Source organism: Equus przewalskii, chromosome 24 (assembly GCF_037783145.1).
Source record: "Equus przewalskii isolate Varuska chromosome 24, EquPr2, whole genome shotgun sequence".
Taxonomy (NCBI): domain Eukaryota; kingdom Metazoa; phylum Chordata; class Mammalia; order Perissodactyla; family Equidae; genus Equus; species Equus przewalskii.
The window spans coordinates 12,778,364-12,795,207 of record NC_091854.1 but is presented as its reverse complement, the minus strand read 5'-3'; the positions used below and the strand labels follow the sequence as shown (position 1 = coordinate 12,795,207).

At 40.0% G+C, this 16,844-nt stretch overlaps 1 protein-coding gene across 3 annotated transcripts in view; it reads left to right on the top strand.

Annotated features, from left to right (window-relative positions):
- CLCA2 (chloride channel accessory 2) overlaps positions 1 to 16,844 on the top strand; it is a 41,562-nt gene continuing 24,718 nt past the window's right edge. Inside the window, exons 1-6 of one of the 3 annotated variants that reach the window (XM_008540802.2) lie at positions 1 to 5,286; positions 6,168 to 6,305; positions 9,212 to 9,362; positions 12,104 to 12,212; positions 13,234 to 13,393; positions 15,387 to 15,614. In XM_008540802.2, coding sequence (XP_008539024.1) covers positions 5,101 to 5,286; positions 6,168 to 6,305; positions 9,212 to 9,362; positions 12,104 to 12,212; positions 13,234 to 13,393; positions 15,387 to 15,614 — 972 coding nt within the window. In that variant the 5' untranslated portion in view covers positions 1 to 5,100. Of the gene's footprint in view, positions 5,461 to 6,119; positions 6,306 to 9,211; positions 9,363 to 12,103; positions 12,213 to 13,233; positions 13,394 to 15,386; positions 15,615 to 16,844 lie in introns of all 3 variants that reach the window. The other 2 variants (XM_008540803.2, XM_070592693.1) reach the window with 2 other exon arrangements.

Genomic DNA, 16,844 nt, shown 5'->3' with positions numbered 1-16,844 from the left:
GGAAGGAAAACCAACAGAGCTGCCCCCCTTGTTAGCAGAGCAGGAGCCGCGGGAGAATCTGGCAGAGCCCAGGAGCATCCGAGACGTACTGCGGACAGAATCAGAGTGGGAAGGAAACAGGGGAGACCAGGGAAGAACAGGGTCAAGATTTTGTGCTTCTACTTCCATTTATCGTTCTCTGAGCCTCCTTGGTTATTTTTCTTCTCTTTAAAAAATTTCCCCTACATTTCTGCTTTCTCTTTCTCTTTTTTTTCCTTCTCTGGAAAATAATGTATAATAAGTAATAATGTAAATAAGTAACAATGATAATATCTTATATCCACATGATGCTATATAGTATCTGGAGTATGATAGATATAAAAATACTTTATAGAAGGCCATTTTGTGTCTGTTTTGCAAATGAGGAATATTTCATACCTTTTCTCCTATTTTCTTTATTCGGTTATCATTAAAAGTAGTTCTCATTTTCCATTCATTTTGGCAGATTCTGTGTATAAGGTCATCTGCAGAATTCTTGCCACAGTGAGGGTAGGGGAGAGGCTTAACAGCAAAAGCCCAGAGGTGAAAGACTGCATGGGGAGAATTCAGGAAACTGGAAATGAAGTGAAGCGCCCCGGGCTTTGGCACGGTGGTGACAACCAACACGGATGACTTCCCAGACCCTATCTGGACCATCCGCTTCACTCCTTTGCTTTGAAAATAAGTCTAACTGTGAAGAAAATGGGATAAGGGACGTATGAAATGTGCCATCCGGGTCCTTGGCAAACTCTGTGTTTTATTCAAATTCTTAGTCTTTACAATTTGTCTCGCTTTTTTATCTTGATCTATTTCATAAATATTGCAAAGCCAAAGTGGCGCATAATCTTTGTAGCCCAGCCACGCAGTGGACTATACTTCCCTCTTCTAAATGAGATTGCTGAAGAGCTGAAAGAAAAGCCCGAGAGGAAATAATCCAAAACTTTCCTGGACTCCTCGAGATGCCAGATCTCTTGACTTCCTGACACCAACTGCGTGTTTTACTCGCTTCGACTGTGGGGCTCTACCTGCAGACTCTGTGAAAAGAAACAGAGAGGCCTTCTGGGGCCAGGTTAAACTGCAGATTCAGACAATGAACAAAGATGTGCTTTAGATTCTTCAGTTACTGAAATTGAATAACTCTTATTTTCTTGAATGTGGATAAAAGCAGAGCAGATTCCTAGAATTTATATAACATTGAAATAAATGCTTGAACATTGTATTCCCATTTTTATTCACTTCGGGTATATTCCAAATCTCAGATATCAAAAAATCTATAGACATGAGAAGTGAATATTTTTTTGAATGAAAAGGAGAAACTGTTCTTTTTGTTGACAAAGTCACACTTTATGAGAAGGAGACTCTCTGCTCAGGAATGACTTTTAATTCATTTAGTCAAGTCAGTTTTCGCCAGCTTTTTAGTTTTATCTCCTGTGGGGTCAGCCTGGGCAGTGGAGAAGGCAGTAAGAGATCTTCAACTGGCCTGGCCCCAAGCCTGAGTCGCTTAGACCAAAAAGGGTTCTGAGGGTAGGTCAGAGCAGAGGTGGTGGGAAGAGGCTTTGAGGACTGCATGTGACACCGTCAGAGAATGGGTCAGTGACAAGGAATCTTGTAGGGAACAGATGACGAAAGTGGAATCCAGTCAAGTGGCCAGAACTGGAGATTGGATTCCAGACCCAAGGAAGCAAAAAGCAGACAGACAGGAATGGATGTCATGCCTGGACTCAGCCTGGGGTGAGCAATGAGTGTGCTTGTTTAGGTTTTAACCCAGGTGAAGTTGGACAAGCTGTTCACTTATGGCTGTTCTTTATAAAGCCGCATGCATTCTCCATCCCCACATTCTAAGAGAGCCTGTGTAGCTGCTGATAAGAACAAGTGGAGAAAGAGCTGGGTGTCCGCCCTCAATGCCCTCTCAGCCAGTGAATGACCTATATTAAGTGTTCAGGGTAGAAAGAAGAAATGCTTCCCCGCTTGTTGGTGAAAAGTTACTCTCTTTTGGTAACTGTGTGGTTATGTGGTAATGGTGTGGCTTATGAATTTCATTTTTGAGCATATTGCTCTGCTGATGGGCATAATGTTTTACTTCAAATCACAAGAGATTGGCATAAGAAAATAAACTGCCGAGGAAAGCTGAAAATAAACTGCCTTGTGCTGTGTAATGAGTCACAGTTACAGGCAAAGCCTTCAGAGGTGCCACACCCCTGTGCTTCCCCTCCGTAGACATAGAGTGAGTGAGTGAGTGGAAAAAGCCACATCTGGGAATCAGCCCCAGAAGATAAGACAGCTAAGCTGACCTCTGAGCTATAGGGTAAGCAACTTCGGCAACCACATGGTGACCAGTGACATTCCATTCTCCTACACACCCGAGGGAGCACCAGTACCCAAGCGTCATTTGCCAGAGGGAGCAAGAGGGAAAGTGCCCCAGAATAGAGGAGACATCTCCTTGAAGAGAGACATTCAAGGGGAGGCAGGGCATTTTCACACTATGATCCAGAGCTCCTTTGTGATCTGGCTTTTATGTACTTCTCCTGACTCGATTCATTCATTGAACCAACACTTATTGACAGTTTTCTGAGCTAGGTGCTGAGGAGGTGGAGATAAAAACAGACAGGGTCCCTTCTCTTATATGCCCTTCAGCTGGAAGCAGCAATCAATTACACAATGTGAATATGACACTGTAACCAGGATCATGCTTCAAAGGAGAGGTATCGGATGCAGTGAAAGCATGACAGAGGGGATTTGACCTAATGAGGGAGCTCAGGCCAGGCTTCCGGCCAAAATTGGAATTTGAAGGAAAAGCTGGTGAGAGGAGGTTCCAAGCAGAAGGACAGCAAGAGAAAAATTCCCTTCATCATGTCTCTGTAGCTCTTACACTTCATTTGAGTTTCTCGAATTCTCCCACGCAGTCTTTCACCTCCAGGTGCTTGCTAATAAACCTCCTCCCCACTCTCTCCCTTTTTCTCTTGCTTAACTCCTGCTCATCGTTTTTGACTCAGCTTAGATGTCACTTCTTCTGGGAAATCTTCCCTGCAGCCCCCTCTCAAGCCTAGGTTTTAGATGCTCCCCAACGGGTTAAAATTTCTCCAGTGCTTAATGCTTACATAACCTGTCATCTGTTTGCCCGTCTTCCCTGTGAGGTGGGAAGCTCCTTGGGGGCAGGAACTAAACCTTGTTTACTGACATTCCCAATGCCTACCACAGCGCAGTGAATTAATGAGCAAGAAATATCTGAGGAAGGAAGAAAGAAGGGAAGGGTTCTGTAAGCCAGCTATGGTAATGATAATAATGTTAGCTAATATTTAGATGTCACTTAAGCTATGCTAGGTACTGTTCTAAGCACTATATCAGCTAACAATTCTCTCAATAAATCTATGAGGTGGATATTCCTTCCCCCATTTTACTGAACTGGTTTAAGCCCCAATTCCTCATCTGTAAAATGAAGATCGTAGTGATACCTGCCTCATAAAATGAGGATTATAGCAAATAAGCAAAGTGCCTGCCTGCACGTTGGGTGCTGGTTAAATACTGCCTGGTGTTATGATTGTTTGCCAGGACAGACAGGGCCCAAAGTGCTGCTTCCGAAGACTCCAGCATTTGGGGGAGGAAGAGTGACATTAGCCTGACCCTGAAGATGGCCAGTAAAGCAGAAAAGAGACTTAGTGTTGGTGAGACTTAGTGTTGGGAGCAGGGACAGACCCTTCTCTGCCTGCAGGCTCCCCTCCCCAGCAGCCTTCAGAGGTGGGCCCAAGGCAGGGAGGGTGTGCAGGTGGACACAAGTCTCAAGGTTTGCTTGCTGTGGACCCCTGACCAGTGAATACACCTTTTCCTTTACTTCAGGCATAATTTTACAACATCTTTCCCTGTGTGTGGGGTTCTTATACATGAAGATAGGAGAGGAAGAGGGTTCCTAGATAACCGATATCTGAGAGAGGACCTGATATAATGGAAAACAATGGAATTTGAGGTCAGGTGGCCTCATTCTAGCACTGTGGTAATGCTTACATGACCTTGAACAGGTTACTTAGATTTTCTGAGCCTTAGTTTTTTACCCATAAAGTAGGCACGATAAAACCCATCACTCCATAAGTGTTAGTTCCTTCCCCCATTGGCTGATTTTCATAATCTTTTTGAGACTCAGTGTCTTCATTGAAAAACAGAAGTACAAATTATACCTGCATCAGGGAATTGACATTTAAGTGGGTTCATCTGTAAACTCTAAAGACTATAGAATTATTAGGTATTATTCATCAGTCATGAAATATTTGTGAAGCCTGCTATATACCAGATCCTGTGATAGGTACTGGAGAAATGGAAGGTTGAGGTAGAGTCTTGTCCTCAAGAGAGAGTTGCTGAAAGAGAAATTCATTCTTTCCCCTTGTCCTGGGAGAAAAGGCAGTGAGCACAGAGGGAAGGGCCTCTGTGGCCTGCACAGGTTTCCCAATTCCTGGCACTTGGCCCTCCCTGGGGGATATCTGATACCTTTCCCCAGGCATCAGCTGAGAGCTCGCCTAGACTACCTTACCCAAGGGCCCTAGGGACAGGGCTGCAGGATGGATTTCCAAAGCCTCAAAATAAGCAGAAAAGAGAATCTTACAACAAACAAAAAATGACTTGACCGTAGTAGGGAAGTAGTTGTGCCGACCGATGGAGGAGGTTGTCAAGGATGGAGAGAGAAAAATCACTGTAGATTTCTGTGTTTCTACTGAAAACGGATTGAATAATCCAGATTCTCAGATTTCCAGCCCAGACAGCCAGACCTCCCTCTTTCAAGCTCCTTTTGTCTTATTTCCCTCCTCCTTCTGAGAAGATATAAAGTGAGTAAGGGGTGGAAGATTTCTTGCCCAACCATGATTCAAGAGGAAGCTCAGCCACAGAACAGGCAAGTGCAGCTTTGCCTAGAGAAGAAAGACTTGTAGAGGCAGGTCTCAGAGCGATCCACCCCAGATTTTGCAAAGAAGGCACCTCCTTCATCACAAGTTCTAGGACCTTTCAAGTTCAGGAAGAAACTATCTGCTTCCCTATAGACAACCTGGAACAATGTACCCAGCAGGACCAGTGTGAATAAACCAGAGGCCTCTCTACAACATGACCCACAGGGACAATGAAGGTCTTGTTTGCAGCCTGAAGTTTTTGATTCTCCTTGTGGCCCTAAGTCCAGAACTCCTATCCCTGGGAGCCGGAGTGCAGCTTCAAGACAATGGGTATGATGGATTACTCGTTGCAATCAATCCTCAGGTATCTGAGGATCAGAACCTCATCCCAAACATTAAGGTGAGTGGCGAGTATAAAGTCAAAACCATTATCTCATTAGAATAGACCTGTAGCCTTCTTTAAGGAGCTAACAATTCTGCCTGGTTTGTATTTGAGCAGTAAAGAGAGCAGCATTTCTTAAAGATCACATCATAAATTGCAATTATGGCCAAGCCAGTTTGTTTAGCTAATTTTGTGTAGTCTCAGCTCACAGAGTGTTGATCCAGTCCTCTTTTATTTGTTGTTGGTTGCTAGTAATTTTAGCTTTTTTGTTTTCCTGCATGACTGTTTTTGGGGTAGCAACTTAAAAAATCACCCACTGTGGCAACAAAGACCAGACGCTTGACTGATGAATAAGCATGAGTGTGCTTATTAAAATCATGTTGTTGGATTCCATCCCGAGAGTGAGAATTCTCAGACAGGAAGAGTGAGAGTCTGGATGGAATGCCAAAGAGCAAACTTCTTTATTTTCACCAGAATGTTCTGTAAACATTTTCACTTTAACATGATAAGGGAGGATCCTGGTTCCATTACTTAAGAGCCTCCTTTTGGAATTGCTTTGTGAAATCAGTATCCTCGTAAGGTGTGGTCCTGAACATGCCCACAGGTGTGACATGAAAAGGATTTGTTCTGTGAAATCTTAAAAGCCTTTCACAAAATTGGGAAAATTACATAGGCAAGTCCAGACACACAATTAGTGTCCCACAATCTCTCCCAGATAACCATTTGAAGTTTATTTTGCTCCTAGGTTTGCCCAAAGACTAAAGCTGTCTCTAAAAGAAATGGGCTCCTTCAAAATATTTTCATTATTTTTTATTGCTATGTATTCATGTGTAACCAGAAAACCAAAACAGAAAGGATTTACACGTGATAAAATAAGTTTTTCTTTTATTTGGCTATAGAAAATGATAACTGAAGCTTCTTTTTGCCTATTCAATGCTACCAAGAGGAGAGTGTTTTTCAGAAATATAAAGATTTTAATACCTGCCACATGGAAAGCTAATAATTACAGCAAAGCAAAACAAGAATCATATGAAAAGGTAAGAATTCAGGATTTCATTTAATGAGCTTAACTCTACTTAAGGGGGAAAAAACAAAGTATACTGTGTTCGAAATTTAAAAGTGAGAACTTAAGCCGGAAAAAATCACTGACATTAATTCACAAATAATGCTATTGAAAAGATTGTTATCTACAAAATATATGGAAATATAATAAATGAGTGCAAATTATGGAGTGAAAAATAAGCAAAATGCCATTGCCATAGTAGCTTCTCAGAAGACCTCTTTACTTTGTAACTTACAGGGTCCTTTCTGAAATTTTGGGTTAAGAACCACAAACTAGTTTTATCCCACAGAGTAGGAGTTTTGAAGGGAACAATTCCAATTATGACTATCTTCATTTCCCATCCTCTCAGGGGCAGTAAACATGCGTGCCCAGACAGAAACAAGCTACTCAAGCATATAAAAATATGACTGTCTTCTCGTGCTAGAGTGTGAATTAGCAGAATTTCACATTGGCCCAACTCTAGGATACTGATGTCAAGGAGTATGTTGCTAAGAAGGCAGGCAGAAAGAGAGGAGGGGAGGAGTGGCTACATTTCCTTTTCCAACCAAAAAAGAACTTGAGCTTTGAAGGACTCTCATAAGCTGTAGATCATAGTTAAGCATCCCTCATGCAGTCTGGCACATGCTGGTATGCACACTATAAATAAATGTTAACTAAATGGGGCAAATGACTGAAGTTACTGTGAACAAGAGTCCTGGCAGCTACCAGAAGGGGCAGGAGCAGAGGCATGGAGAACTTAGCTCAGGCCTTCAGCGATGGAGTGGGTTTGAGAACTGTAACTACAGCTCAAACACAAGGCCTGGAACATGTGATCCAGTTTCCTGTTTTCCTTATTTGTGTCATTTGGTATGAAATTCCCTAAGATTGTTCTAATTCTTAGCTCTCCCTTGAAGTCACTCTCTCAGTAATTGAATGATAAAGCAATCTAGATAACACCCCACTGTCCTGCAAAAAGCTAAAGAGGCTCTTAAAAGCATTTATGACCAGATGGAAAGCATTTGACAATGCTTGGGCACGGAGATAGGAGAGAGAGAGGAACTGGGAGAAACTGGGAAGACAGCTAGTGTTTCCAAACTGCAACTAAGTGCCAGGCATTCTACATATATTGTTCAATTCTCACACATCCTAAAATTAGTTGCTGTTATCACAAATTAGGAAACTGAGACTCAAATAAGGTAAGGATTTTGTCCCAAGTCAAATAATCAGTAAATCACAGAGTCACAATCTGAACTCATGTCTGTTTGATTCTAAAACACATATTCTTTGCACTCAGCTATGCTGTCTCTAGCTATCTATATAGATTGCATTGATCAATTTGGCCTTCAGTGGAACAAGGAAGTATCGGAGATGACCAACACCACAACCAGGTAGTAGTCCTGATCCTAACGGAAAGGAGAGAAACAAATAGCTAAAGGAAAAATGAGAATATGACTGAACAGAAAGATTAAAGGAAAGAATGTTTGATATGACAGCTTGAAGTCTGTTCATATGTCTATTGGATACCAATTCCTTTAACCTCATAATGCCAATTAAGCTAATAGTTGGTGAATGATCATTATGTATAGGGGCCATACTAGGCACAGCAGAGGACACCAGGACAAGTAAGGTAGTTCCTGTCCTTTTGAATCTACAGACTAATGTAGGTAGGATGGAGGGAAGAGGAGGAAGGGTTAGTGAAAGTAAGTAAGAACTGTATTACTATAGTCTATAAAGTAGAACGTAACCCCAAACTGCCTCTGAGTACCCTGACCCATGCAGGGCACTCTTTCCTTGTTGCTTCAGGACAAATTTCCAGACACAGGAATGAGGTTTTGCCCAACTGAAGACTATCCAAGGGCATGACATCTGTAGCCCTTTTTGTGGGAGTTACTCTGCAAAGCCCTTGGCTTGAATTATCTTTCTAAAAATAAATATTAATTTTATTAAAGGTATTCATACTCATTGCAAAAAAAAATCAAGCAATGTAGAAATAATGGGAAATAAAAATGAAAATATTACCTTCCTCTACTCCTCAGTGGTGTGTACACACACACACACACACTACACATAGAGTACATATAGTGATAACTATATACATATTTAAAGGATCATATTAGATCTATTTTTCCAAAATCAGCTTTTTTAAAGAAAATTTAACATAAACATACATAGTTAACTTCTAAGGGCAAGTCCTGAGACAGCATGTTACCTTTCTTCCTAAAAATAAAAGAAACAATGTTGTACTTAAAAATCACGCTGTCTAGATGTTTGTTTGAATAGATATTTACTTTAATTTTTGGACTTAAAATGTTGTGTTTTAGCACTAGTAATTGAAATTGTCAGGGTACAAGATGAAATGTAACTTCATTAGAGTGATTGTTTGCTGATCTAATTGGTTATGGGAATGAAAGGACAAGGGTTAAAAGAAACACAACCTATTGTGCACTGATGAACACACAGAAAGTTGTTCACAAAAGGCTGTAACATCTTAAAGCGCGTTTCTGAATGATACGTAAATGTTCTTCACATATTTTTATTACATTTTATGGTATTTTATAATGTCAGAATTTTACAGTGTTGACTTTTGAGAAAATTTTAATCTGGAAAATGGGAAGGTCAAATGGAAGTAACAGAGCTCCATGGAAATTTGCTAAGCTTTTAAAATAAAAGTGTTTTTGAAAGTGCCAAATAATTTTGTTGATATTTGGTTGTGAATGCATGTTAAACTTCATTTATAAGGCATTTCTTTTTTTAAAAATCTGCTATTAAATTGAAATATAATTCATACATCAAATGCACAGATCTTAACTATACAGTTCAAAATGTTTTAACAAATGTATGATTGTGTTACCAACACCACAGTCAGGATATAATGTATTACAAGCATTTCTTTAAATTTAGGCAAATGTCATAGTGACTGACTGGTATGGGGCACATGGAGATGACCCATACACCCTGCAATACAGAGGGTGTGGAAAAGAAGGAAAATATATTCATTTCACACCTGACTTTCTACTAAATGATGACTTAACAGCTGGCTATGGATCACGAGGTAAGTGTTCCCAATCAGGGAATAGACATTGGATAGTACTATTTACAATATTTCTGGGCTTGGTGCTGAAAGGGACTCAGAAAACCTGAAACCTACCAAGGACTTACCATTTGAATGGGGAGAGAGGCCCACAAAAGAGAGAGTCATCAAGGTTGAATATCATTCTGAAAATTGAAAGAAGAGAGAGAACAGTGGGAAGAGGATGGACAAAACTGTGGCAGCAGAAGAACCCAGGGTATGTTTGAGAGATGGGAACAGTAGACCCCACTGATGTGCAGACAGACTGTGGGTAGTGAAGTAGTGGGAGAAAATGCTGAAATGCATGTGGGGGCTAGGTGATGTGGGGCCTCCAAGACTCAAATTAGTGAGACACCTGAAGGTTTATAAACACTGGAGTGACACCATCAAGCAGTATTTAAGAGGATGACTCTCGCTGTGTGGATAATCTGGCTCCCTCAAATCAGTGAGGGAGAAAACAGATACCAGAAGTCCAGGTAGGAGGCCGTGAGACTTGAATATGCATGGAGGCAGTGAGTTGAGGACAAGAAGGATAGTAATTAACAAGAACAATTCAGAAAGAGAATTTTTTTTTTTAAAGATTTTATTTTTCCTTTCTCCCCCAAAGCCCCCCGGTACATAGTTGTGTATCTTTAGTTGTGGGTCCTTCTAGTTGTGGCATGTGGGATGCTGCCTCAGTGTGGCCAGATGAGCGGCACCATGTCCACGCCCAGGACTCGAACTGGCGAAACCATGGCCGCTGCAGTGGAGCGCACGAGCTTAACTACTTGGTCACGGGCCAGCCCCAGAAAGAGAATTTTTTATGTGCCAGGTGCTGTGCTGTTTGCTTTTCAAATGTTATCTTATTTAATTCTAACAACTCTAAGTGATAAGAGCTGTTCTAGAAGGAATAATAAAGAAATAAAGGTGTGAACTGCTACAGAGTGCAATGCAAGGAGGGTGTGTGTGTAGGTGGCATTAAGGAACATACCAAGTTTTCGTCGAAAAGAGAAGGGACCAGATTAAAGGTGAAATCCACAAATCTGGATTTAGGCAAATTGCTTGGGAGGAACAGCAGACTGTCCTGATAGAAAGGCCCAGCCTGTGGCTGGATACGGATGGGGATGGCTGGAGTTTGGGAGAGAAGTCAGGGTCACAGGTTTGGAGACTGACATTTAGTGGATGAGATGTGAGAGAGAAACGGTAGAGAGAAAAGATCAGCAGGTCAAGGGCTAACTATCCCATTCTTGATTTTTTGTTTTTGATTTTAACATATAGTAGTACCTTTCAAATGATGTTTTCATTTTTACCCCCATTTAAATCTAAATAGATTTTGTTATCCTCCATATAGCTAGCAAGAAGTGGAGTGACACACTCCATAAAACACACTTTATAAAACCTTATAGAAATGGTTTTTTCCTGGTAACTATGAGGTGCTGATAACTTCTGCACAAATATATGCCTTCCCCAGCACTTCTAAATTCCATGAGCAGGCACAAACTTTTCCTTAATACCTTCAAGGGGTGTTCCCCTCCCTTCCTTTGTCCCAAGGTCCAAAAATTGCATAACATGCCACAGCGCAAGTCAACTCAGCAAATGCTTCCTGGATCCTCAGAACGTAAAACAATTCAGAAAAAAAAAAAGTGCACTTTGGGAGGAGAGTTTATCTAGAAAGCTTCTATCAGGGAGAAGTCAGTTTTGACCTGAATGTTGAAGGCAACGCAAGATTTAGAGAGGTAGAAAAAGTTATAAAGGATTTGATGAGGATGGGGGTTTCCATGAGCTAAGAGTTGGAGATAAAAACATGGAGAATCAGGGATAAAATAAAAGAGAATGGACCATGCAAGCTGGAGAGGAGGTTTAAGATCTTTTTTGCTCCTTCCTCCCTCCCTGGCCCCCAGGTTTCGGTCATTGCTGTAGATTGGAGAATTACTTACAAGAAAAAGGCATGTGTGCTTGGATAACACAGACTGAAGAATAGGAAAGCTTTATTTGCTTGTTTGGTGTCCTAGTCCATTCAGGCTGCTATAACAGAATACCATAGACCGGGAGCTTATAAACAACAGAAATTTATTTCTCACAGTTTTGGAGGCTGGAAGTCCATTAAGGCACTAACAGATTTGTTGTCTGGTGAGGACCCACTTCCTGGTTCATAGAAAGCCATCTTCTTGCTGTGTCCTCACATGGCAGAAAGAGGAAGGGAGCTCTCTGGGGTCTCTTCTATAAGGGCATTAATCCTATTCATGAGGGCTCCACCTTCAAGACCTAAGCACCTGCCAAAGCTCCCACTTCCTAATACTATCACGTTGGGGGTTAGAATCTCAACATATGAATTTTGGGGGCACATAAACATTCAGTCAATTGAGCTTAGATATGCTGCTTTCCCTTTCCCGAATCCTGAAATTATAGGCTTATGTGAAGCTAAATAGAAACCTGTTAGGCAGCTTCATTGGGGAAGTGAGAGGATGTGGGACTCCTCACTAGTTTCAAATAGATGTGCAACAAGTAAGTCACTGGTTTTCATTTATAGGACTAAACATATTTTCACATTGTCTCTTTTATGATAGTAGGGAGTAAAGCAGAAAGAGATGGAAATGGGGTGGGAAAGAGGAAAGTGGAAGAGAGAATTGCATTTCAATCCTTCAGATGAATATATATAGTCAAGTGATGTCACATCTGCACCAATTAACAAGGTCCATCACTGAGATTTTAGGAACTCAGAACAAAAGCTCTCTCTTCCATAGGCAAAGTGTTTGTCCATGAATGGGCCCATCTCCGTTGGGGTGTGTTTGATGAATACAACAATGAGAAACCTTTCTACATAAATGGGCAAAATCAAATTAAAGTAACAAGGTGAGTAATTTTTCTCATGTTTAAAATTCATTGTTTATTTTTTGACTCTAAAATTGAGTTTACAATGGCATCTAAAACTTAGTTGGCAATTTTTAGTTTTTTAATTTTATTGCATTTTAAAAAAATTGATAAATATTTATGTGGTTCAAATATAAAAACAATGCAAAAAGTTATGCTCTTAGATATGTTGCCCCACCACTCTCTTCACTCTGTGTTCTCTCCTCCCCTCTAGATAACCATGTTTATTAGTTTCTTATTTATTTTTTCAGTATTTCTTCAGGAAAATTCCAATAAATAAGAATATATATTTTTCTCACTCTTCTTTTATCCTTGCATAGATTTCCTTTGAGTGGATATATCATAATTTTTTAACCAGTCCCCTATTGTTGGACAAGTAGGTTGTTCCCAATCTTTTGTTATTACTAATAATACTACAGGTCATGATGGTATAGATATGTCATTTCTCATGTAGGCAGGCAGATCTGTGTATCTATTGAATAGTTTCCAAGAATTGCTGGGTCAAAGGGTATCTTTAGCTTTAATTTTTGTAGATATTGACTGATTCTTCTCCTAAAGTTTGTATTGTTTTTCAGTCCCATTGACAGCATTTGAGATTACTTATTTAGAAATACATTCTTTTAAATATAATCATTACGTGTTCATTCTCTTCTTCCTCTGACGTCCAACAGCAATGGGCTCAAAGGAGCCCTGACTCAGGAAACTGCCGCTCATTGTCTTCCTTGGACCTCCAAAAGTTCACGTTGATTTCCTGGTGTCTTTTACTTTGATCCTGTTTAGTTGGTAAAGCCCTTGGCAATACAGAACCTCTCATCAAGATCAAATGCTTTAAAATAAAGTGGAGTGCATTTCTAAATTAACGATCTTTCTTAACAGAGCAATTTTTAAAATATTTTATGTGTATCTAGCAATCTACAACCCTCGAAAAAAAATTATTATATGAGCCAATGAAGAAGAAACATACGTATTTCTAAAATAGAGCCAATTTCTGTTTCTATTTTAGGTGTTCATCTGACATCACAGGCATTTTCGTGTGTGAAAAAGGCCCTTGCCCTCAAGAAAACTGTATTATTAGTAAGCTTTTCAAAGAAGGATGCATGTTTATATACAATAGCACCCAAAATGCAACTGCATCAATAATGTTCATGCAAAGCTTATCTTCTGTAAGTATGGCCTTGGAATGACAAACTCCTACAAGATTTCATCTCTTCCCAAGATAGACTGATATGTTTTAAGTATTTAAACAAAAAGACAATTAAGATTCACTACATTTTAGAACTTGAGGGATCTTAGAGTTCATTTAGTTTTTATTTTACAGATTAAAAAAAAAAGGAGGCCTCCCTGCAAGGGGATCACCAAAAATAGATTCATTTAGAAAAATGATTATTTGCTTTCCAGGGAAGGTGATTTAACAAAGGAAGCCCTGGAGACTGTAAAAGAAATTGCTCATGTGGTAGTGCTCCTGTATCCCTTCATAGGAAAGAGAGCAATGTAACACAGGATTATATTTCTTGCATTTGAGGTAGCAAACCACTCTTATTTTAATTGAATTTCCTAATTCTCTTTCCCTTGTTCTGCATAATCTAGAACCTAAAAAGAAAAGTCAGGTGTCACCAAGGGAAGCCAACTAACCCTTAGCTTTGCAGGTTCAGAAACTCTACCTTGTCGGTATTCCACACTAAAAGACAAGAGACTAGTGTATGAATACAGAACACCATTTTTAAAATTATTATTTCAAAAGAGTATCCCAACTGCCATGAGGTCTGAAACTTGAATCCTCTGGCCAGTTCATCTTCTCTCTGAAGGAAGTGGCATGGAACAGCCAAATTCTCACCAGAAGCCTGCTCTGAGAGCATGGAATCAGAGAGGAGGGAGTGAAGTGGTGCAGAGATTCAGTGGCATCAGGCTTCATGACCTGATATATTTATCCATCTTTGTCACACCTGTAGGTCATCTCCTCTTCATGGGGCTGCAAATACTGTGGGCACGTGCCTCTGAGGTTTTCTGTTTCCATGCTGACCAATGCCCCTTGGATTGACACATTCTTTTTTTACATAATTTTTTTCTTCAGTCTGGTTTTAGTCAAGGCTAGGAATCATTCCGTAACTTTGAGGTGATTTTTCATATTTCTTGTCTGATCCATTGTGTTTTAAATTTATACCTTTAATATCTGAAGCCAACCTAATTCCACGTAATTCATCCACATTGTTTGTGACTGGGTACTGTCTTTGTGATCCTTTGAAAGGCCTACTCATCAATAGTATCTGGTCAGAAAAGTTTCATGATCCCCGAACCATAGTTATGAAGCATAAAGAAAAGAGTTAAAAACAAACAAGTAACAACAACAACAACAACAAAACAGGTTCTACTACTATCTCCCCATCCTACTAAGAAACTCACATGCTGAAGTAATTATTAACTTTTTGAAGCTCAGCTTCCTTTTCTAAGAAACCGTAGTTGAGACTAGAGAGTCTACAAGGTTTCTTCTAGCTCTAAGCTCCCAAGGCTCTGTTAGCAGGAAGCACCTGCTCTTCGTAGGATTATAGCCACTAGGAAATAGATGGTAACATATTACTTTGCAATGCAAGCCATACCTTTAAAAGGGATGCTGACATAGGTTTAGCATTAGCAAATAAATTATATCCAAATTTCCAAATGGGGAGAAAGATCAGGAAGTAGATTTATGTTGGTTTTCTCCATATCCTGTTCTTACAGAGATCAATATTTGAGTTGGATCAATATATATTGAATGGTCAATAAATAAAGGTGCAGTGGTTATTACATATGATTCCAAGGAATAGGCTGACCAAGATAAATAAGATCTCCTGTTTTGTTTAACACAATAGCATGCTAAGGAAGGTAGGTGATGATCTTGTTTTTTTAAAACTAAAATATATTTACATAGTCTGTTCTCTGTTATCCAAGTGCAAATAACTTTCGTAGAGGTTGATCTCAGTACCACGAGGGTATCAAGCAAAGGATGGTGCTTCTTTGTAAATTCAACATCATTCCTGAAGGAAAGGACACTGCTGTGGCACTTCTGATTTCCCATGTTCCAGCTCACCTTTTCTTTTACCTTTAGTTGCTTGAGAATGAGAAGTGTGTCTAGTGTAAGAGGAGTGACTTTATTCTCTGATAGGCTTTTTATTTTTCCAGGTGGTTGAATTCTGTAATGCAAGTACCCACAACCCAGAAGCTCCAAACCTACAGAACCAAATGTGCAGCCTCAGAAGTGCATGGGATGTAATCACAGACTCTGCAGACTTTCGTCACAGCTCTCCCATGAGCGAGACTAAGCTTCCACCGCCTCCCACCTTCTCACTTCTACAGGCTGGTGACAAAGTGGTCTGTTTAGTTCTAGATGTATCCAGCAAGATGGCAGAGGTAACATTTTGAACCAAAATGGTTGTCAACCATTCATCATTTTTTTCTATCAGTTTTAAATTCTTTTTATTTTCAGAGGGTCAGGGCAGAGAAGGAAGAGGCCAAAGGTTTGGAATCGTCATGGTCATCGTCTTTTCTTGGGGACAAGAGGAATGAATTCAGAATGTGGCCCAGAAGAAATTGAGATAATGCAGATAAATCAAATCCACAGAGAATTCATAAGCCTCATTTTTGTTACTAATTGCAACCTTTTCCAACCAAAACCCTTTTCGAAAACTCTTACAGGTGATGAAAGTTTTCTGTCTGGCCACATTCTACTTACTGGTAAACACCCCTGGCCGAGGCAAGAGACTGAGTTTGCAATGAGTGTGCATATCTATTATGTGTATATTTTCTATGTCAGTGTGTATAGAAAACCATATCTCAGTCATCTAGCAATCTGGCAGCTTTCTAGAAACCCGCACTCAAAAGCTCCAGAACTCTAGACAGCGGTTAAAGCTTTCATCTCTGGAATCAGGCAGATGTGCTTTAAGTCCCAGCTCCTTCACTTACTGTCTGTGTAATCAAGAGCAAAATAACTTCCCTGAGGCTCAATTTTCTCATCTATAAAATAGGGATAATAATACCTTCTTTCAGTGCTGTGACGGAACCATCGCATACTGGCTCACAAGAGTCAATTGCTAAATTTTTAGGAAATTTGCAAGCCAGTTGTTAAACACAGCCATTATTCAAAATTAAACTATGTAGAGTTATAATGAAAACAAACATAATAACTGCTCAAACTTCATCACTTCATAATTATTTTTCTACTAATTTTCACTATTATCTATGCCCAGACTCAGTAAACTACAGTCCATGGGCCAAGTTTGGCCCACTACCTGTTTTTACATAGCCCATAAGCTAAGAATGGGTTTAGGGAAAAAGCAAGAGAATAATAATATTTCATGATGTATGAAAATTATATGAAGTTCTATTTTCAGTGTCCATAAATAGTTTTATTGGAGTACAGTGACACTCATTTATTTACATGTTATCTATTGCCACTTTAGTGCTAAAATAGCAGAGCTGAGTAGTTGCAACAAAGAACATGTGACCCGCCAAGCCTAAAATATTTACTGTCTGGTCCTTTACAGAAAATGTCTGCTGATCCCTGACCAATGCTCTCGAGGTTCTTTCTGGTCCATCATATCTCTGTGGGTCTGCTACGACACATCTCTGCGTTCAATGACT